Below are 23,044 nucleotides of genomic sequence, written 5' to 3' on the forward strand. Positions count from 1 at the left end.
TCATGATGTCATTACGCCTCTCAGTGGTGACGTCACACGTCGCCACGCAAACGAATGCAAAATTAGAAAATCGCCAAAAATTCCCAAACCTGTCCGTCTGGCACGATCTCACATAGCCCATGCTGTTCATTAGACCACAGACCACCCGCATGTCGAAAGTGGCGACAATCCGTCCGGCAGTTTCGGAGGAGAAACGTCAAATTACGCACAAACGTTAACAGAAATAATATATAGGATTATTATTATAATTATTCCCGCGCTTTCGAAGAAAAGCGGGAATATTGTGATTGTCTCTGCCGTCGGTCCGTCCGTCCGTCCGTCCATCCGTATGTCCGTCTTTCCCTGTAACTCCTCCTACACCGTTTGAAATAGGAACTTGAAACTTTGGGACATAGTAGATATATGTATGGGGAGTGCACAACATTTTCGGATTTTTGATATGACCTCGAGGGGCCAGGCCAGAGGGGTTGGGGTCATGGGGGTCGATTAAAAAAAAAATTGTCATAGTATTTTAAATCAAACATATTCATGAGTTCTACATTTCACAACATATTTTTTTAAACACATGATCAGAGGGTGCTTGGGGGGGTAGGGGGTGCTTAGCGGATAGGGGGTCAAAATAGCTCCTCCTACACCGTTTGAGATAGGAACTTGAAACTTTGGGACATAGTAAATATATGTATGGGGAAGTGCACAACTCTGTCGGATTTTTGATATGACTCCTAGGGGCTGGGCCAGAGGGGGTGGGGGTTATGGGGGTTGATTAAAAAAAACTCGCGTTAATGGGCCAAAGCAGTGCGCGCGGGAATATGCGATGGTGTGCCATCGACAACGTAGTTCTAGTTATCATTATTATTATTATTATTCTGTCGGCAACTTTCAGGTTTTTGTTGCTTTTAAATTCATTTTCTCAGTAACCGTTAGTCCAATTGACATGAAATTTTCACTACTATGTCTTTCTTAGAATTTAAAATTGATAATTATGATATCATAGGTCACGTCATATGGGCACCATCTTTGAAAAACCAAAAAAATTGGACCTCTGTATCTCCAAAACCACACCATGGAAAAAATTGAAACTTGGCACATTGCAAGATCTCGCCATGGGGAAGGAGTGTGATTTTTTTTCCTGATGTCATTGGTGAAGTGGTATCCCGATGAAAATTTGACACGTAGAACGCTGCATCCAAAAAATTTGAAAAATTTTGAGCATCATCAACACAAGTCACGGAAGAAAAAATATATTATGATGTCATAGGCCACGTGGTTCGGCAGTGATATTGTTTTTGGGGTTTTTTGAATCAAAAAAAACAAACCTTTTTCTCCGAAACGGCTGAACAGATTGAGGCGAAACTTTGCAGGTATGACTGACCGCCTTTCCATGATGAACAAAAAGTTCTGCCTTTTTGACATAGGTCGCATGTTCCACAAGACCAGTGGATACAAGTTTGTTAATGAATAATTGATGGGTCACATGGTTTGTTAGCCATCTTGGATTGAAGAAAGATATTAAATAATGTTTTCTCTGGAACCACTTATCCTATCGAAGCAAAACTTTGCAAGTATCATCTAACGACATTGCTGCATGTAGGGTAAAATTATGACATCACAAGTCACGTGGTTTGGTGGCCATCTTAGATATAAAAATGCACCTTATCCGATTAGCACGAAACTTCACAAGCGTGATCACCTACCCAATTACAGACAGTATAAATTTATGATGTAATAGGTCACATGGTTTGGCAGCCATATTGGGTTGAAAAGTAAAAATTTCAAAAGTCTTCTCTTGTAGAATGGCTCAACAGATTGAGGCAAAACTTTGCAGGCATGACCATCTATCCATGATGAACAAAAGGTTCCCCACTCTTTTTCAAGTAGGTCACATGGTTTGGCAGCCATATTGGATTGAAGGAAAATATTAAATGATGTTTACTTTGGAACCGCAACATCAATCAATGTGAAACTTCACAATTATGATCTAGTAGGCATGGTGAATGTATGTATCAAATTTCAACCAAATCCTACACAAGGTCTGGCAGACAAAATTATTTAATTATTTGAATCTGAGAACATTTGGAATAAGGCTCACTTGGCTGCACCTGCATGCGTTTGAGGGTAAAGGAGTAGTAATTCATTTGATACCAATGATGGCCCCAGGAAAAACGGTCAACCGACTTCCGGTTCCGGTTTTGGAGCAGCAAGAGGTCTCCTTTGGGGCTCCCCGCTGACGTTCTCAAAGCTAAGTTTCCGGTTGTTATTTGTCCCGTTTTAACTGTTTAATTTTCTCACCTACATGTTACTGTGTGTTGCTAGTTCGGTTTTGTTTCAAAAATCGTGCTATTTTGTGAGTATTTTTGTCGACGTTCTTACCTGTGCTTGAGGCCTAGGCCTAGACTTGAGGCCTACCGGTTCCACTCGGTGTTCGATCGTTTTTTTTTTTGTTTGTTTTTTCTCCCGATTACCTTCAATTTATATCCTCCCCATTACCTTCAATTTTGATCCTCCCCACTTTCCAAACATCCCCCATTCTCCCAACTAATCTTTCTTATCTCAAAAAAAAATAAATAAATAAATACCCTACAACAACAACAACAACAACACGCTCACCTTCTCCTGATTTTGCTTCTTCTTCCTCGTATTTCCTCCTCGTCTTCTTCCTCGATTTTTTTTTTTTACACTTCCATGACCTAATCTGTTGAACTCTCTCATACATTAATATTAACAAATATATATATATATATATACCCAACAACAACAACAACAACAACACGCTCACCTTCTCCCGATTCTTCTTCCTCTTAACTACCTCCTCGTCTTCTTCCTCGATTTTTTTTTTTTTTTTTTTTTTTTTTTTTTTTTTTACACTTCCATGACCTAATCTGTTGAACTCTCTCATACATTATTTTTAACAACAAAAACGATCTTATAATGCTTCATCTTCCTCTCTCACACATGTGGTACTCTTTGCTGTTTCACAATGCACTACTCTTCTGCTATTTTAACAGACTGCTCTCATTTCGACCTCTCCTTCATTCCTTGCCTAAAAAATCCAACTATGACAGCGCTTCTTCTCTCCATGCTCTGAATTCGCCTTCATTGCATCCATCAAGAATTGTGTTAAATCGCATCTCTGACCTAAAACTTTTAAAAACCACAGTTTGCCATGGATGCTCACTTTCCATCAACCATTCTTTTTTTCCAACTTCAGTGCCAACTCACCCCCCTCACCCCTCACTCTCACTCTCAAAGCAACCATCCCACTCTTCTCCCTCCAAGCCTCCCTCTCACCTCTCTCAAAAATTCCCCCTCACCTTTCTCCCACCTTTCATCCCCCTCACTCTTCCTTCTCAAAGTTGCCCCCTCTCTCATCCACCAACCTGCCTCCCTCCACTGCCCTCTCACCTCCATCTCTTCACTCCACCTCCTCAAATCCTCAACTGCCTTCTTCCTTGTCTCTTGTCCCCCTCTCCCCCAGCACCACAGAGCCTTTTCTCCTCCTCATTCGGCCCCTCCCCTCGCTATTCTGCAATACCCCACACTCCTTCAGCAACCCTCCTTACCTGCCCCCCTCGTCCCTTGTCCTACCCTCCCCCTCCCCCTCCACCTCCTGCACCCAAAGCCTCCTTCCCTTCCTCTTCATTAAAAGTGTGGACCTCAAATATCCGGGGCCTTCGCTCAAACCTTTCAGATCTTTCCATACAGGTTGCCACTGACAAACCAGACATTATCTGCCTAACAGAAACTTTCCTCTCCCAAGACGTGTCTGACCCCCAAGTATCTCTCCCTGGCTACTCCCTCTTACGGTATGACAGACCTGAGCCTCGTCCTGGTGGAGGTGTTGCTCTCTTCATCAAAGACTCTATTCCTCACTCTCCATGCACTGCTCTCACTCCCGCACACGCCCAGGAATACCTCTGGCTTCGGCTTCCCCTCCACTCCCACCTCATGTTTATATGTGTACTGTACCGTCCACCGAACAGTGACGACTCCATCTACACCTCACTATCCGAAAACATGGACCATCTTCTATCTTCTCATCCAAACTCTCTCTTCCTCTTATGTGGTGACTTCAATTGTCATCACGCCAGTTGGCTAGGTGTGGGTACCTCTCTCACCTGCCATGGCACCTCAGCAAAAGCTTTCTGCGACTCATTGGGACTGACTCAATTGGTCAACTTCCCGACCCGGATCTCAACCAATGGTACTCCATCTCTTCTGGATCTGGTTTTGACAAATTTCCCTGACAATATCTGCTGCTCTTCCTTCGCTCCAATTGGTTCTTCTGACCACGTCCTTGTTAAAGTGGACATCTCTCTGGCTGTTATCAGAGAACCACCTCACCGCCGTCGAGTCTGGCATTTCACTCAAGCCGACTGGCAGGGTCTCCGAGCAGCCATCAAACTTACAGACTGGTCTCCTATCACTACTTTCTCAAACATCAACTCATCCTGGGAATTCTTTCAAAGAAACTTGCTCTCCCTCATGCACAGATTTATCCCCTCTCGTGTTCAGTTGTCTTACCCTTCCTCCCGCCCTTGGTTTACTGAAGCTTGTGGCGAGGCAGTTGTCCTGAAACAACTTGCCTTTGCCTCATGGAAAGCAAACCCAACTGAGGGCAATCTCAGTTCTTTCCACAAAGCTCGGAACAAGTGTGTATCTACCCTCAGGAGAGCCAGAAAACAACATCTTTCTCATCTCAAGTCTGAACTCTCAAACCTCTCTCCCTCCTCAAAATCCTGGTGGCGTTTAATCAAATCTGTTTCTGGTGTATGTTCCCCCTCCATCCCCTCCCTTACCTCAAATGGCCGCACTTCTGATTCCACACGTGATAAAGCTGAATGTCTAAACTCGGTGTTTGCAGCTAAATCTTGTGTCCTAAACCCATCACTATCTCTACCCACTTTACCCAGTCGCACCCAACTGTCCCTGGACTCTGTATCCTTTTCTCCTGACAAGGTGGAGAGCTTGCTTTCAAACCTCGAGTCAGATTCTGCAACCGGTCCAGACGGCATCAGCCCACGTGTCCTCAAAGCCTGCTCTTCTGCTCTTGCTCACCCTCTCTCTGTTCTATTCACCCTCTCATTTGCCCAAGGTCATCTGCCTTCTGCTTGGAAATCTGCTAACATCACTGCCATGCATAAAAAAGGTGCAAAAACAGATCCCTGCAACTACAGACCAATCAGCCTTCTCCCAATCATCAGCAAGGTGATGGAATCCATCATCGCTTCAGACATTAAATCCTTCCTCTTCTCCAATGGCTTGATTTCCAATCATCAATTTGGTTTCAGACCAGGTCACTCTACCCTGGATATGCTGCTTCTGCTCTCCCATCAATGGATGGAGGTCCTCAATGCCAGACAGGAAATCCGAGCCGTATCCCTGGACATATCACGTGCTTTTGACACAGTCTGGCACCCTGCCCTACTCACCAAACTCTCTTCCCATGGTATTCAAGGCCATCTCCACTCATGGCTCGCAGACTTCCTCTCCTGTCGCAGTCAACGTGTGGCCCTAAATGGAGTTCTTTCATCCCCTCTTCCTGTGCAGGCTGGAGTTCCTCAAGGTAGCGTTCTGGGCCCTGTTCTTTTTCTGGTTTTCATCAATGATCTCTCGGACTATCTGGAAAATCCTCTATTTCTCTTTGCCGACGACTCCACCCTCTGCTGTACCATCTGTCATCCCTCAGACCGGCAAGCAGCAGCTTCTTCGCTCACTGCAGATCTGAATAAAATCACAAACTGGTCCAACACGTGGAACATGTCTTTCAATCCAGACAAATCTCACACTCTCACTATGTCTCTTCGAAAGGACCGTTTAGAAAACCCCCCCATCCACTTTCTCAACAATCCTCTGGAAGAAGTCTTTTCTTTCAAGCTTCTAGGCCTCACTATCTGCCATGACCTTTCCTGGGAAAGTCACATTTCCAACCTCGCCTCAAAAGCCAGTCGCCGACTGGGAATCCTCCGTCGTGCTAAGTCCTTCCTCGGCCCTCTTGAGCTCCTGACCACTTACAAAGCTTTTGTCCGTAGCCTGATGGAGTACTGCTCTCCCCTCTGGGCTGGTGCTCCTGCCTCCCACCTTTCTCGGCTTAACGCTGTCGAAACCAGGGCATTTAAGATCATCGGCATCTCCCGCAATGAAGCTGAGTCTTTGGGCCTCTCACTCAATCACCGCAGGTTGGTCGGTGGTCTTTCTGTCTTCTACCGACTCCTCTCCAGCCTTGCCCCCCTGCTCTCTCTGCGATTTGTCCCCACCACATTTCCACAGGGCGCTCAAGGTCCGCCAACAACCCCCTTCTGGTAAAACTACCAAAATCACGAATCACTGCTCATCTTCACTCTTTCATTCCTCTTTTTTCCCGCCTTTGGAATAAACTTCCTCACTCTATTCTTTCCCATTCTTCCCTCCAGGCTTTCAAAACAGCTGTTCACCACCACCTCTTATCTTCCCCCATCCAAATCCTCGATCTTTTCTACCCCCGATAATCCACCCAAGCCCACTTCCATCATTTCTCCTGCTTTCCTTCCTGAAAGTCCCTGAAATGTCCATCTTCTCTTCGCCATGTTCCCCGTCCCATCCCCATCCCTCTCCCTTCCACAGTTCACCTAATGTGTCTGTTCCCCACTGTTTTGTCCCGTCCACTCCCGCCCCTCTTGTCTCATGCCTCCTTGCTATGATTGTGTGTTTGCTCTCATACGAGCCTCGACCAAGGTATACAAAAAAAAAAAAAAAAAAACTGTGTTCATAATAAATACATGGAATGTGGCCTGTTCCCCGGTCCATTACTTGTTAATCCCGCATTGTCGACAAACGTGTGGGGTCTCTTTAGATTCAGGGGAAGTCCTGGTTTACCCTCTGCACCCATGGTGTCAACATTTATTACTTCGTGTTCAGGTTATTTAAACACCAATTCAATTGATACCGACTATTTACGTAATAAATACATTGAATGTGGCGTGTTACTTGGTCCGGAACTCGTCGATCCCATGTGGTATCAAAGCCCGATGTCTTGGTACCCGGTCATGGTCATCACTGCCAGCAGTTATAAAGCGGCATTTGTAGTTGCTTTTTTTTATCTCATCTCTCAGGCTAAAAGGACCATTTAATCAAATTTCACTGACAGTATCATTCTGGCAATGACATATTGCAGTATAATTTCAACATTTCAAAATCAGATGGGTCTTCAACAAACAGATTGTTTTCTTAAACGCCCCAAGGAGGAAGTAAAATAATTCACACAGTACAAATACACGAGGTGCTCTTGGTTTTCATTTAAATGTTTGCAGTAACATCTCTACAACACTGAGGTAAGTCTTTGTTGATGAATCAGTTTTGTTAATGCAACTTGTCTTTGTAGTGTACGCAATCATTACCCATAATCACATGTTTCCTGCTTTAATTTATGTGCTCAAAATGGCAAATGGGATAATAGAGTGGAACATGAATGAGTCTGAAATTTCTAGTCAATAAAACCATCAAATCTATTGAAATTTACAGACAATTTCCTGCACATATGGTGATCGTTCTGGTCTTGGACATCCAATATAAAGAGCTCGTTGAGAGCAAGAGGTTTTTTTGATGAATGAGGCCATGGAGAATGGCATTCTTCAATGGCTATGCATAATTCCAAAAGAAGTACACAATGAAAGCTTACGTATGAGGGACAAAGTTTTGATTTTGCATCAGAAGCTAGGATTCAATCCTGCTTATGCATGCAGGACAAGGTGATTTTTGCAGGACAAGCTCTGATGGGACAGGGTTTTGTCCAAAAATTAACAATACCTTTAAAATGAATGCAAATATTGTTTTTTGTCATAAAGATACAAGCTGAGCAGCAAAAGCAAACGAAAATTCTGGGGAAATTTGAACTCGCCTCGTGGAAACCAGCCTTTTCCATTGCCTGCATGAGTCGACAGTAATTGAAAAGCCAACATGGTGTATGGGATTTCATCAAGAGATCTCAGCATCATCATCTATGGGTTCAAATAGGAATACCAAACAAGTCAACTCTCCCCCACATAATGGATGGAATAAACACAGCGTTGATCGAAGTATGCTCACCGCTATGGGTAGCAACTTGCTTACCATAGTCTTGTGGACGGAAAAGCATAGTCTTGTGGATGGAAACCTGATAAGATGCGACTACACCAGAGGTGGTTACTGTCGCACACTGAAGCCAAGACCTCAAACATAGCCAAATTGTCACTTTTTTTTTACAAGCGAGCATTGAGCAATTGTGGCTGGTCTGTGATCCAGCAGTATCTTATTAGTAGGATTATTATAAATTTAGCCCTCCAGGTATCCAAAAGAAACCCGATCATTTGTGCGACAAAATGGTGGCAATATATGATGAACTATTCCTTAAGAAATTATTTTAAAAAAATTATTTTACAACACATGGCAAACACGAATCCCGAACACAAAACTGCACAAGACGACCACAATTTCTCCCTCGGTGCCAAGGTCAACACACACACGCACACACACACACACCATGGTTCATGCTCCGTCACCATGAGCGAGTGGTTTCTGCTCCGTCTCCCTGAGCGAGTGGTTCGTGCTCCGTCACCATGAGCGAGTGGTTCATGCTCCACCACTCTGAGCGAATTGTAAAATAACACCCGAATTTTGAGCTGTTTGCCATATTGATGTATTTTCTAAATTACCAAGCCAAATTTTTTTTCCACCCGTCACACGCAGATGTTTACAAAGAATAATGTTTGTGAACATCTCCCTGAAACACCTACATAAATGCAACGTTGTTTTTCGGTGAACGCCACTCAAAGTTTCTGTTGTATACAGTAAGTACTGTATACTTGCATGTATGTATACTTATGTATGTATAAGTAAGTACAGGGGTTAGTAATCACTGATCACACCAACTCCAACCTGCCGATTCCCCAAAAATTGCCGATGTTGGCCAAATGTGTGTGTGTGTGTGTGTGTGTGTGTGTGTGTGTGTGTGTGTGTGTGTGTGTGTGTGTGTGTGTGTGTGTGTGTGTGTGTGTGTGTGTGTGCGCGCGCACGTGCATGCATATGTGTGCGCTCGTGTGCGCGTGCATGCATATGTGTGCGCGTGTATGCATATGTGTGCGCGCGTGTGCGCGTGCATGCATATGTGTGCGCGCGTGTGCGCGTGCATGCATATGTGTGTGCGTGTGCGCTCGTGCATGCATATGTGTGCGCGCGTGTGCGCGTGCATGCATATGTGTGTGCATGTGCGCTCATAAAGCACAACATATTCTTTTTGCTAACTCCACTACCTCTCTCTCTCTCGCTCTCGCTCTCGCTCTCGCTCTCGCTCTCGCTCTCGCTCTCGCTCTCGCTCTCGCTCTCTCTTTCTCTCTCGCTCTCGCTCTCTCTCGCTCTTTATTTTTCTCTTTCTCTCGTTCTCTCTCTGTCCCATCCTTTCTCTACCCCTGCCAATACAGTGCAGTACCCTCCTCCTGCATCTCCTCTTTCAGTCTCCCCTCCTTTCTCTCTCTTTCTGTCTCTGTCTCTGGACATATCCGGACGGTGGTTATGTGTGGATGGTGTTTGTCTCCGGACGTGTCCGTGCAAGGTTTGTCTTCAGACGTGTCAGGGTGGTGTTTGTCTCCTGACGCGTCGGGGTGGTGTTTGTCTCCTGATGCGTCGGGGTGGTGTTTGTCTCCTGATGCGTCTGGGTGGTGTTTTTCTCCGGACGCGTCCAGGCAGTGTTTGTCTCCAGACGCATTCGGGCAGTGTTTGTCTCCAGATGCATCCAGGCGGGGTTCAGCTCCAGATGGGTTCGGGCGATGTTTGTCTTTAGACACATCCCGGAGGGGTTTGGCTCTGGATGCGTTTGGGTGGTGTTTATCTCTGGACAGCTTGGCTCTGGACGTGCCCGGGCCGTATTTATGTCTGGAAGGGAGTTTGTTTCTGGACCTGAATTTGTCTCCAGGCCATGTTTATAGTATGAGCGGTAGGAAATGGATTTCAGACATTATTTTGTTTCTATCTTCACTGTTATTCTACGCAAAATTATTTTGATGAAACAGTATGAATCATAATTAACACTCCACCACACGTCTGCCTTCCCTTCCTCTCACTTCACACTGTCTTCCCTACCCCCACCCGTCCTTGCTCCCCCTCACTCCTCCCTTCTCTCTCCTTTCCTCTCCACCTCTTCACTCTCCCTGCTCTCTCTCTCTCTCTCTCTCTCTCTCTCTCTCTCTCTCTCTCTCTCTCTCTCTCTCTCTCTCTCTCTCTCTCTCTCTCTCTCTCTCTCTCTCTCTCTCTCTCTCTCTCTCTCTCTCTCTCTCTCTCTCTCTCTCTCTCTCTCTCTCTCTCTCTCTCTCTCTCTCTCTCTCTCTCTCTCTCTCTCTCTCTCTCTCTCTCTCTCTCTCTCTCTCTCTCTCTCTCTCTCTCTCTCTCTCTCTCTCTCTCTCTCTCTCTCTCTCTCTCTCTCTCTCTCTCTCTCTCTCTCTCTCTCTCTCTCTCTCTCTCTCTCTCTCTCTCTCTCTCTCTCTCTCTCTCTCTCTCCTCTCCCTCTCTCTCTCTCCTCCCTCTCCTCCCTCTCCTCCCTCTCCCTCTCCCTCTCCCTCTCCCTCTCCCTCTCCCTCTCCCTCTCCCTCTCCCTCTCCCTCTCCCTCTCTCTCTTACCCCTCTCTCTCTTACCCCTCTCTCTCTCTCTCTCTCTTACCCCTCTCTCTCTCTCTCTCTCTTACCCCTCTCTCTCTCTCTTACCCTCTCTCTCTCTCTTACCCCTCTCTCTCTCTCTCTTACCCCTCTCTCTCTCTCTCTTACCCCTCTCTCTCTCTCTCTCTTACCCCTCTCTCTCTCTCTCTCTCTTACCCCTCTCTCTCTCTCTTACCCCTCTCTCCCTCGTTCCACCTCTTATTCTCCCTCCCTCCTTTAGTATGACCGACAGCAAAGCAACAGGTTGTATTTGCTTGTAATTAATAAAAGTATATATAGCACAGTCCTGGCTTGTAAACATTAACATCCTCCTTCTCAAGTTTCTCTAATCCCAGCATTTCAACAACGTTTTTAATAACATCTTGAATCTCCTCCTCTTCAACCCTCCCTTGGGAAGGAGGAACACAACCAGGCCAGAGTTTCCTCCACACACCGTTGAGGTTTGCAGACGTAACGTACTTCCAAGATTCGTCGGTGTTCTTGGTTGCATTAAATATGTTGTTGTGCCCATTCCAGAACTCTTTAACGTTTCAAAATATCCAATTTCATTTGAAGAGAAATGCTTTGTTAAATTTTCTTGGGCTGCGACATTTCAAACTTTCAGGTACAAATGAAATGGCAACAAAAATTAATATCAACTCGTTGAGCAAACTTAAAGGTCCCCTGACATGCAAAAGTACTGAAATTTCATTTATATATGTCCTATAGGAGTTTTTCATCATGATTTCAGATATGACAATTTTTTCACAATACTCATTCTGTAAAATGTAATAAACAAACGCCTTCGGGAACGCCCCTAAAAATTATCCTGAAAGGGGCGTAACCCACATGACGTCAACTACCGTATGTTAAAGGCTGCACGTTAATTACTCGGGTTGGTGGTCTACGTGATTCTGTTGGATTTCTGTGCGTTTGCACATTTGATTGGTCGACTCAATCGCTTCGTTCATTTCTGCTTTAAAAAAAATCAAACATTTGGTTTTGAATAATGGATGCCATGGACTTTCATTTGTCTGGTAATGACGGTGAGTGTGAGAGAAATGAAGGATTTTGGTCTGAACCATATGAAGAATTGTCGGATAACATAGTCGCGGGAGGTGAGGTTCAGGCAGCTGAAAATGAAGTACGGCCTTCGCAGTTCGAGCACGAAGCAGGACAAGCAGAGAAAAATGGCGATGAAATTCCCGGAGTTAATTATGATCGGGAGGACATCGAAGGAAGACTTGGCAATAACAACTGGTTAGACTAAATCCTATTCGTAATTCAATAATGTAAATTCGACTTGCATACTGCTCGATATCAGAAATATTTTAGTGAGGTGACGTGAACAGCGCAGCGCAGCGGACATGTTGCTCTGCGGCGAATTAATCGCAAACAAGGCCGGCGCATGTCATCGGACGTATCTATCCGCGCATAAAACGAAGTAATCTCGCTGTTCGGATACGATGAAAACTTGTGTGCAGAACACACCTTGTGACACAATTGTCTCGAGTAGTCCGATAAATCTGACGTTCTGTTGCATTTTTATCTTGCCAAAACGAAGTTTTTGCAAGATATTGTTGCGAATTCGCGCCCGCCGGCGTGCGAGCGGCCACGTAACTCGAATCGCGGCACGTCGCCCACCGGACGGACAATTCCGTCATGACCCTCTCGGACTAACGCCGGGAACTAGTCACGGGTGGGCCTTTCGGCCTCACCACGATCGTGCCAATCGGCCCCCCGCGTGGGATAGGGTTGTTCGCCAAATTCGACCTACCAAAGTACCCACACGGAGGGTAGACCGGGCGATCGCACCTCGCCGCAGGTCGACTTCGGACACGGGCCACTTTAAGCGACCCGTTCCGTACTATCGGGATAACCGAGCGGTGTTATCGTCAACCTCGACGGTTCCGATTAATCATCGGGCGTATTTAGCCCACTACGTGAAGTAAGATGGAGATTCAATTAAAGAAAAGAAGAAGCGAAACGGGAAAAACAGTTCAACATAATGCACATTTATTCCGCGGCAAACGGAAAGCACACATATACAATTACAACAATTATGCACCAAAAGCAAATGTAACAAAAGGAACACAACAATGCAGATCTACTACCGACTACGCGAGCACACGGCAACACTTACACAGTTTTACTTTACAGACGGCGCCGCCAACACATATACTCAAAAGCAAAAGAAAAGGGCCACCCTCAATGACAAGGGGCAGACGTGGTCTGTGGGCGCGAGACCGGGCGGAGCCTACCCGTCTTGTGATGAGCCGCAAATGTCGCGGCGGTGCCCCGACTCCGTGCTCCTCCGCGGGTTTCGTTGGCATTGCTTGGAATGGGGTGGGAACGGGGCCCCCTTTCCGCACTATCTCAGCGCGGGGGGGGGGGAAAGGGGGGAATTGTTGATGCTCTGGGGAATGAGGATAGCTGGCTTGCTTGGGTCCCGCGACGAGCGACTCCACTGCGACCTCGACCGCGTTCCCGGCTTCCCCTCTCTGCAGCTCCCCGACAGACTCCGAACCCCGACAGACTCCGACTCTCCTCCAGACCCGTCGTGACTGCTGCTGCCACACTCCGCCGCCGCCACACCTCTCCAACTCGCCCGAGCCCAAAACTGCCGCTGCTACACTTCGCCGCCGCCACACCTCTCCTACTCGCCCGAGCCCAAAACAGAAACTGCCTCCAACTGCTTCCGACCCAAAACAAAACTGACTGAATTTGCCCCGTGCTCGGCGCTTTATAGTACGGCAGGAGAACCCATATGCAAATTTCCAGATCAGGATGAGCTCGGGGGCGGAGCCACGCTCGCCCATTGGACGGAGGAAAAGTGGGCGTGAACCTCCCCTGATCCTCGAATTTGCATATATCGATTCTACTCCGACGCGCCTGGAGGTGGGGCCAAATCGCCCCGCGCTTGTTGATAGGACGGAACAGAAGTGGGCGTGTATCATTCCTGATCTGACTTCCCCTCGGAAAGGCTGCTCTTTGTACCCGCGGCTCAGCGCGCGCCCTGTACGAGGCCAGGACAGCCTGACGCTCGGTGCCCACAAGCGGTGTGGGAATGGCGGTAGAAGGAGGAGAGGTGAAGGTGGTGGAGGGTCTAAAGTGGCGGTCCCTGGCCACGGTGACGCTTGGAATGGCGGTGATGCGATGGTTGCGAGAGCGAGTTGTGAAGGTAAAGGTCGTGGCTGTTGGCGTTGTTGTTGTTGTGAAGCGGCGTTGCGGTTGGTGGTTGTTGTGTGATGGAGGTTGAGACGTGGTTGGTTCAAAATAGAGATATTTTGAGGTTGGTTCAAAATAGAAAAAAAAAAAAAAGGTTCAAAATAGAGATTCAGAAAAACGGCTATCTTAAAGGGTCGCAGCCCGAATGAATCACATTTATTCCCTCTAAACAACGAGTTTGGGGCTAACTACACATGTACTTACAGCGATATCTCACGGGACCTGAATGGTGGTTTGTGAATTTCCTCAACCACAACAATATGTTAGTCAGCTTGTATGTTTTTTTTTTGTTTGTTTGTTTGTCTGTAATCACGTATAAAAAAATTCTGCAGAGCACAGTTATCATTGGAAATTTTTGTAACTTCGCATATCAGAGACCTATAGAGGTCCCTTTCAGTGCACAAAATTTTGAAGGTCAAGGTCAAAGGTCAAGGTCACTTTGTCGCAAATCAGGGGAGTCGACGAAACCCTTCTTTTTTGAGTAATTTTGATCGGATCGTCTTCAAACTTCATGGGAATATAGTTCATGGTCTGGCGCTCAGCTGAGTAATTTTTGGTGGCGATTGGCCTTGACCTTCATGGTTAGCGCCTGAGGTCAAACATATTTGACCCCAAGGTCAAATTTTCAAGTTTTAGGAACCATATCGTGTAGTACCTCAAATTGAACACCTCGATGAGTGCTTTCTAGATATGTCAAGCTTGAGACATTATGACGTCATTTGGTGACGTTATGAGGCAAACGCATATTTTTCATGGTTACTCTGTAGAACAATTCTCATCGGAATCTCTCGTAGGCAGATATTCCTCAAGGAGTCGCTCCTGGTGGATAGCAGCTCTGTTCACCTTCGTATGACCTTAAATAAGTCACTCATGTTCACATTTTGGCAAATACTGGTCACCCTGGGGGTGACATTGGTTTTTATTATTGATTTTATTCCTACTGTCGTCATGTAGCACCAGTAGAAAACAATGAAGAAAAGAGAATAATAAAATAAAGCTACAGCACATCAGATTTATCGACCTAGTCGGACGGACGACGGATTTATCGGACTAGTCGGACGGACGACGGATTTATCGGCCTAGTCGGACGGACGACGGATTTATCGGACTAGTCGGACGGACGACGGATTTATCGGCCTAGTCGGACGGACGACGGATTTATCGGCCTTGTTGGACGAATGACGGATTTATCGGCCTAGTTGGACGGACGACGGATTTATCGGCCTAGTTGGACGGCCGACGGATTTATCGGCCTAGTTGGACGGATGACGGATTTATCGGCCTAGTTGGACGGACGACGGATTTATCGGACTAGTCGGACGGAAGACGGATTTATCGGCCTAGTCGGACGGACGACGGATTTATCGGACTAGTCGGACGGACGACGGATTTATCGGCCTAGTCGGACGGACGACGGATTTATCGGCCTAGTCGGATGGACGACGGATTTATCGGCCTAGTCTAGACTCTTGAGTTGACAAGTACCTTGTATTAGCATGCACACAATGTATAAGTCAATGCGTAAGAGTCCCGAGGCTATGAGGCCGTGTAATAGGACAGATAAATTTGTCTTTCATAGTTGTGCCAACATATTTTTCCCTGTTCTTTTATTACAGCCTTTTGGCTTAATGTTAATGAATAGCAAGCCAATGGAAGCAGTACCTTCACTTTAGAATAAACCCATGTATGTCGAGTGCAGCCATACCTGGCTTGCATGTATGTGGAATCGTACCTATCCCAGCAGGCTGGTTTCAACTAACAATTCAATAAGCTGCAAAATGTGGGTGCAGGTTTTTCACATTGTTTGATTTTAAAATTATCTCCTTGTGCCTTGAAGTGATGCAATATTAATCTTTGGTATTTTACTTGTATGTCCCTGTAATTTTCTTTTTTAATGGAAAGGTTCAACAGTCACATTTTATATTTTGTGGACATGGTATAGCCCTTTGTTATGCATACATGTATTGGATTTGTACACGACTACGACAAGGTAGTAAAGGGATAAATAATTGCCTCGTGATTGTTGTGCAGACACGGCTCAGAAGCAGAATTTCTTGTTTCTGTGTGTGAGGAATGAGGGGTTGGGATGAATAGAGGGATGAATAGAGGGATGAATCGAGGGATGAATAGAGCGATGAATAGAGCCCGTGATCAAAGTCACTGTCTTCGAAGTGGGCGCTGCAAATGACGCTCGTGTCGCTGGGGCCTTTCCAGTTTCCCCTCGTCAGCTTCACTTTAGATGTCCATATTCTCCGACGATTATCATCTTTCGGGAATACATGAAGGCTTACACCGTCTTTCCTTGTATTGCTGCATCCTGCTCCGATACATCTTGCAGGCATTTTCGAAAGTACGGCTAAAACTATTAAAAACTTTCGCGAAACAATCACTGGAATTAAGACGATCACAGAGATTGCACTAACATGTGCAAAATGCATTTGTAGGTCCTGTATAAGGTGCGCGACATCTCGACTCTCGAGTCAATCCACTCTGTGCGAGTTTCTGTATGTGACGTCATGCTGCGATTCACTGAAGTCCATTTTTTTAAGGGGCAGGGCATAGCAAGTTGTGAAAGGCTCCAGAAATGATCGAAATATTGCTCTAATTATCCCATTTTTGATTAAAAAATAAAACATGGGTGATTTCTTCACTTGGAAGGTTAAGTTAATATATAAATAACAAGAAAGTTTTGCATGTCAGGGGACCTTTAAGCACATGGACTGGACTGTTCAGAGCAAGTTCAGCAGGAAGAACAGGAAATGGGATGACGTGAGTCCCCACGTGGCGTCAGATTGTAAACCTTTACATCACTTTCATTACTTTCTTTATCACATTCCTCATTTCTGTAAAATTTACCTAAATATTTATTTGTTAAAATAAAAAAACGATCCAAAGGCACCTTATTTTTTCAGGGTTTATGCAGGACGTATAGTTTCTATGCACTAAGCGAGTGACGTCACAGCAGAAGGTAAGTCTCCGCCATATTTAGTGGAAAAAAAAATCATGGCTACCATGCACGTGTCACGCGAACTTCTGGGCTATTTCCATGGATTAGATGATATTTCTAAGAAGAGGTACAGCGAAAAACTGAAGCTGTGTGGTCTTGGTGAAGATCCTTATATTATTTCAAAGGATAAATGGACAACAAAAAGGAAATTTTGGCTTCAAATGGTTTTCCCTGACATCTATGTTTACCTTGTTGAAACGCCGAGTCCTTACACTTGAGCCAGCCTGAAAGCCTTCAAGAGTATGGACGCTTACTCATGTTATGTCGCTGGGTTTGTTAGTGACATAATCTCGACGAAAGCTGACAATAACTGTATTATCGTGAGGGCAAAGGTTAGCCTGTTTTCTTTCATTTCACTATTATTGTATTATCGTTGTTGCTTGTTTTGTTCAGCAACCAGCGTCACTTTTTTTTTTAACCTGACTGCTGCCACAAGTAAATTTCGAGTGAAGCTCTTGTCTAAATGCTAAGTTTGTAGAAAATCTTCGTTCTTCAGTTTGCTTGCAGATACATTATATTTTTTCCATGACAAACATCCGGTGTAATGCCACGCTGCTGTGGATATTTCCAAGTACGAGTTTTTTATGTATTATACATATCGATGTGACTTTCTGTAGTGAAACAACTCAGAACTGTGCACGGTAGACAGCTGTTAGAAAGGCGATCTGGCCTATCTCATTGTGTCAATAAAACAAGGGATATAATACATTTTAATGATACAAATCGCACAATATTTTGTACCAACTACTGAAATTACGTATCAGAAATTAGTTACATACCGGAGACAAAATGAAGGCTACACAACCAGTCATGTTCGCCAGGCCACCATTTTTCTCTTTCCAGAACCGATATCCAAAGATGTCGTCGGTCTACTTCGGCGGGAAAGCGGTAAAACTGCACTCCAGAGCCTTTAGTATATCGCTGAGTACATCCCGGGGCACAACAACTCTTACGCACCGATCTAGTGGCGCGGCCGGGCACCTCGCTTCGCTGGGGTCCGAATCCACAATGGAACCCAAGCAGAAGTTCTCAGCCAGCAAGGAGGTGAATTTATTCATGAGCTTTTAGTGCTCCAAAACTTTATATCCTCTCAAATTATTTATTGTGAGTGATATTCGAAACCAGCAGCCACCACCATCCAAATAACTCAAAAGAGATTTAAAGTGTGTTTTGAAATATGGAGCTGATAGAAAAGGAGTCCAAACAATTGCAATGACATCTAACGGTTATAACCCAAAATATGTGCCCCGGGGATTTGTACGGACAGGATTCCTTAATTAACCTATCCTTAAGGCCTCAAGCATACAACACAAGACTACAATGGAGAGTGGGATGAGACAAAGGAATACTGGCCATGACCGAGGCATGAGTCATGTGGTCCGACAGCTGACACTCGGCTCGCTGGGCTCGACTCTACCAAACGAGCCACTGCAGAGAGCGCAATCCACCCCATGGTATAGGAACAACCCGCTTTTCCAGCATCGCCTCTCCAGCATAAAACAAGTGGAAGCCAGCAGAAGCTCTCTCTCAATGAACTGCTCAACAAACTGAACTACTGCTTCTCTCAGAGTGGCCTCTTTATTGCATTGCTGAAGGCCCCAGCTGGTGACATCAACAAGCCTTGCTTGCTTGGCACTGTAGTGGAGGTGGTATTAACTTGGCTCTGCCACCTCTCGAATCTGCCAGAATGTTCTTGATGTGGTGGAATTGCGCCTCAACTCATGCCCGGTAGGAGTCTTAAGGTCACGATTCCTTTAAAGGTTCATGAAATACAGGTTACAAAGTTCAGTTTAATTTTACTACACACTTATTTAACAAGTGGTGTGGGGACTTTTTCCTCACTGATTGTGTGCAAAACTCGAGATGCTCACAATCATGAGCCTGGAACTGTAACTGGTGATAAGGTGGAAATTGTTAACAAATGAAATACCTGGGCACTATTATTGATAACGAGCTAACTTTTGATGAAAATACCAACTCTATTAATAATAAATCGACACAAAGATTGTATCTTCTCAGGAAGTTGAATTCATTTGGTGTTTATCTCACGAATGATGCGGTCGTTAACTAATTCCTTGCTGATTAGTGTTTTGTCATTTAATTTGGTTTCCTGGTTCAGTAAGTCCTCGCTACCCGGAAGTTCGCATATCGTAGTTTCGATTATTCGTAATTTAGTTTTAATGACCAATTATTCAATTATCGCAAACATTTTATGCCTATTGTAATGTCATTGCAAGGAAAAAAAACGCCAAAAAAAAAAAAACTTTCAAACTGCCTGCAAAAAACAACAATCACACAGGATGCGCATCAACACACTTTCACTTTACTGCGCATGTACTACATTCTCTTCACGCTCGCCTGCATACCTTCCAGTATGAATCCCAAGCGACCCGCAAGTCTTTTGCCGAGCACAACTCGTTTCAAGAGACAATGAAAGGCTGTCACATTGAAGGTGAAATTGGATATAATTAAAAGACACTAACGAGAATGAGAGATGGTGCCATGCACAACATGGAGCGTTTATTATGTGTGTGGATAGAAGATCAAACTAAACGTCGCATGCCTTTATATTATGTCTTGCTGTGATGCAAGAAAAAGCGCGTAGTTTGTGGAATGATTTAAAGAAGAAACAGGAAGCTGAAGGAAAGGGTGACGTGCGGACCATGCTGCCGCATCAGAGTTTCCAGCAAAGTTGAAGAAGATGATTGAGGAGGGGGGTTACTCACCGAAGAAAGTCTACAATATTGACGAAACCGGATTGTTTTGGAAAAGAATGCCCTCCCGTACATACATCGCACGAGAAGAAAAGACTGCTCCAGGGTTTAAATCGGCAAAGGACAGGTTGACCTTATTACTCGGTGGAAATGCAGAAGGGGATGTAAAACTCAAGCCGCTTCTTGTTTACGTTTCTGAAAACCCATGAGCACTAAAGGGTTGCCTCAAGCCACAACTTCCCGTAATATGGCGGTCAAATACAAAGGCTTGGGTGACTGGGGCATTGACCCACGATTACGTGATCAATTACTTCTCCAATCATGTTGAGAAGTACTCCAAGGAGAACAACATTGACAACAAATCTTTGCTGCTTGTAGACAATGCTCCTGCCCATCCTCAGCATCTGGAAGACTGGTGTGAAAACGTGCAGGTAGTATTTTTACCACCAAATACTACCTCACTTTTACAGCCTATGGATCAGGGAGCTATTGCTGCTTTTAAAGCCTATTATGTTAAGCATACCATGCTGCAGCGTATCAATAAAAACTGATAAGGCCAAGCTTTCAATCAAGGAGTTTTGGCGAACATACAACATAAAAATGACTTTGGAAAACATTAAGGATTCGTGGGTGGAGGCGAGTGCCTCCGCCCATTGAAAATGTGAATGAGTGCATTGAAAATGTCATAGATTTTGTTTTCGAGCAAGATACAAATCATGTAAGGAGCTCTGATTTTAGCTGTGTTGTTAATGATGCCCTTTGTTGCTACAAGGAACTTTATGCAGCAAAGAAAATGAAAGCCATCCAGCCTACTCTCCACGCATTTTTCAAGCCAAAAGATGCAGCACCAACTACATTCACCACCCAGGATGCTCCTTCAACCAGCTGCCAAGAGACCGTTCCCGCTGGTGAAGAAAGTGACAGCACAGTGTCAAGTGAAGAGGGGGACGATTCTGCCACTCCGCAAGTGTGACTTGTCCACCGCAATCAACTCCGTTCCTCCAGCCTCGGGGTAAGTCGCCACTACTCGAGGAGTGTGTTTTGTTTATTTGTGTTTATGACCAAAAAATTCCGAGCCAAAAACGCATCTCCCCTTTAACACATTTGTTTCTATGGGAAAATATGTTTTGTTTAACACTTTCACTTATCATAAGGTTTTCCAAGAACGCAACCCTTGCGAAAAGTGAGGACTTACTGTATAGTTATCTAAATGTGCGGAATAAGTCACGATTGAGAAAGGTCATGACACTGCCATTTAAAGTGGGTGGCCCTTCAACCAGCATGGGGTCTCTGTATTTGCGAGCATTGAAAAGGAAGATGATGCATGTATGTACCGATGAAAGTCACTTCTTGAACGGACTTTTTGAAAAACTGCCATCAGGGAGACGCTTTCGTTTTCATGTATTGTACATATCGTTTTCAAAAAGTCATTTGTACAATCTGCAATTCAAGCGTTAAATTCAAATTCTTAACCATTTTTATGTTTATTCCATCTTCCATATATATATATATATATATATTTTTTTTTTTTACCCTGTTTTCTTATCCCTTGTGATGTTTTATGTTTTTTCCATGATGTTTGAACTTACCGTGTCACCTTAGAGGAATTTCCCTGGATACGGGACAATAAAGATTATTATTGTTATTTTGCTAAAACAGGAATTAAAGGAAATAACTATTCTAATCGATGCATTGTTAGCCCCTAGAAGTAATTTCCACAACAACATTATTTGAGAAGTGTCTGTTTGTTTCTTTGACCTTTATACACACTTGAAACTGCTGGATGGAAATATGGAATGAATTGAAATGGTGATTGTACTTTGGGTGTGCACGGGAAGGTTTTACGTGATAAAACGAATTCATAACCCTCGGGATTCAGGGTGTGAAGAGCACACAATTTCTCTATGTCATTGTGTGTCATATGGTGCCCTTCCCAGTGTGAGGGGAGTATTACAAGGCAAAATGAAATATGACAATAATTATCTGCATGAAAGCCATGGAGATCATCGAAGTGGGGAATTATTATGCTGTTTGTTTGTTTTGCCTTTATGCATTGCTGAATCACTCGATGGGAATGTGTTGAAATTTGGTGATTGTACTCAGGGTATGCATGATGGTTTTTAGGGGATAAACAATTTCATAGTCCCAAGGATTCAGGGTGGCAGAAGAGACCACAGTTTTCATTTGTAAATGTGTATCGTATAGTGCCATTTGGTGGAAGCGGGTAGAACAAGTCTTACGAAAATACACCATAAATATCCGAAAATTGGAGGACTTATGAGTTCTCTTCGAAGAAACTTCAACAGAGGATGAGGCCATTAGGCCCATCAAAGTCTGCACAATGTTTGCCAACCTATGGTTCTACATGCATGCTCTATCCTTTTTTAAATGCTGAGCATCAAGCAAGGAAGCAAGTAGCATCTTTGGTTTCACTCCACCAGGGTTTGAACCACCACCCTCACAGTCTCAGAATGGACACTCGAACCATTACGGAACTGAGTCTGGTGCTAACGCTCCTTTGTAAGGACGGGTTCTCTGTTAGTACTAAAACAATGTCAGCATAATAGTTGTGACATTTCTTTTCTGAAAGAAACGTACTTTCGACAGGTTATTAAATCCTGATGAAATTTTCATTTAAACACAAGTGATAACCATGTAATTCGGCATTGAAACCATTATTCTACATAATTTTGTTCCAAAGTGTAGGCCATCTTATATGATTATTTGCAAGATGGAAGCCCTCACGACATTACTCTTGCTTCCCTGCGGCATAATGTTGTCGTTGCAACACCCATAACTGAAAAACGACGACACCAATGATGAAATTTTTTCCAACCATGCTGGCGTGTCCAGGCCACTTCGATTTAATGATCTTGTAATTTTTCATCCTTAGCGCTTTGCAGCAAACATCTTTATGATCATGTTTCTTAGCAACGGTGCGCAGGATCCCGATGAACATTCCAGAGATAATTCGTATCGCATCCCAAACTGGCATTAAAAATCTTGCATTATTGGAATTGAATGCACGTGAGTAACTCGAGTTACCCTGGTTCGAGGATAGAAAATTGTTCCTTATTAGTTCGGAATGGGTAATCTGATGCCAAAAAATGTTTCAGTTTGTATTTTTATCTCTGCCTACCGAAGGTGGATGGAGGTTATGTTTTCACCCCCTGTCTGTTTGTTTGTTTGTTTGTTTGTTTATGAGCATGATATCTCAAAAGGTTGTGGACGGATTCACATGAAATTTAGTGAGCAGGTTAGGTATATGACGGGGGCGAATTGATTAGATTTTGGTGAAGATCCTAATCTGGATCCGGCTACTATAAATTTTAAAGTGATTCTTCACCATTGAGAGAGTGGGCCAAAAAACGATACATAGCACGAAATCTCAAAAAGTTGTGGACGGATTCGGACGAAACTTGGTGGATGAGTTGGGGAGGTGACAAGAACAAGCCAA

At 44.5% G+C, this 23,044-nt stretch overlaps 1 protein-coding gene across 2 annotated transcripts in view; it reads right to left on the minus strand.

Moving 5' to 3' along the window:
• The window catches only part of LOC147024620 (leucine-rich repeat-containing protein 2-like), a 77,281-nt gene that overhangs the window by 2,759 nt on the left and 51,478 nt on the right, over nucleotides 1–23,044 (minus strand). Inside the window, exon 9 of one of the 2 annotated variants that reach the window (XM_085884691.1) lies at nucleotides 7,874–7,973. The exons of the other annotated variant lie outside the window; for it this stretch is intronic. Coding sequence (XP_085740817.1) covers nucleotides 7,951–7,973 — 23 coding nt within the window. The 3' untranslated portion in view covers nucleotides 7,874–7,950. The remainder of the gene's footprint in view (nucleotides 1–7,873; nucleotides 7,974–23,044) is intronic. 2 annotated transcript variants of the gene reach the window in all.

The sequence above is a fragment of the Eptatretus burgeri genome, chromosome 6 (assembly GCF_056783735.1).
Source record: "Eptatretus burgeri isolate ZD-2024b chromosome 6, Ebu_testis_v1, whole genome shotgun sequence".
NCBI lineage: Eukaryota > Metazoa > Chordata > Myxini > Myxiniformes > Myxinidae > Eptatretus > Eptatretus burgeri.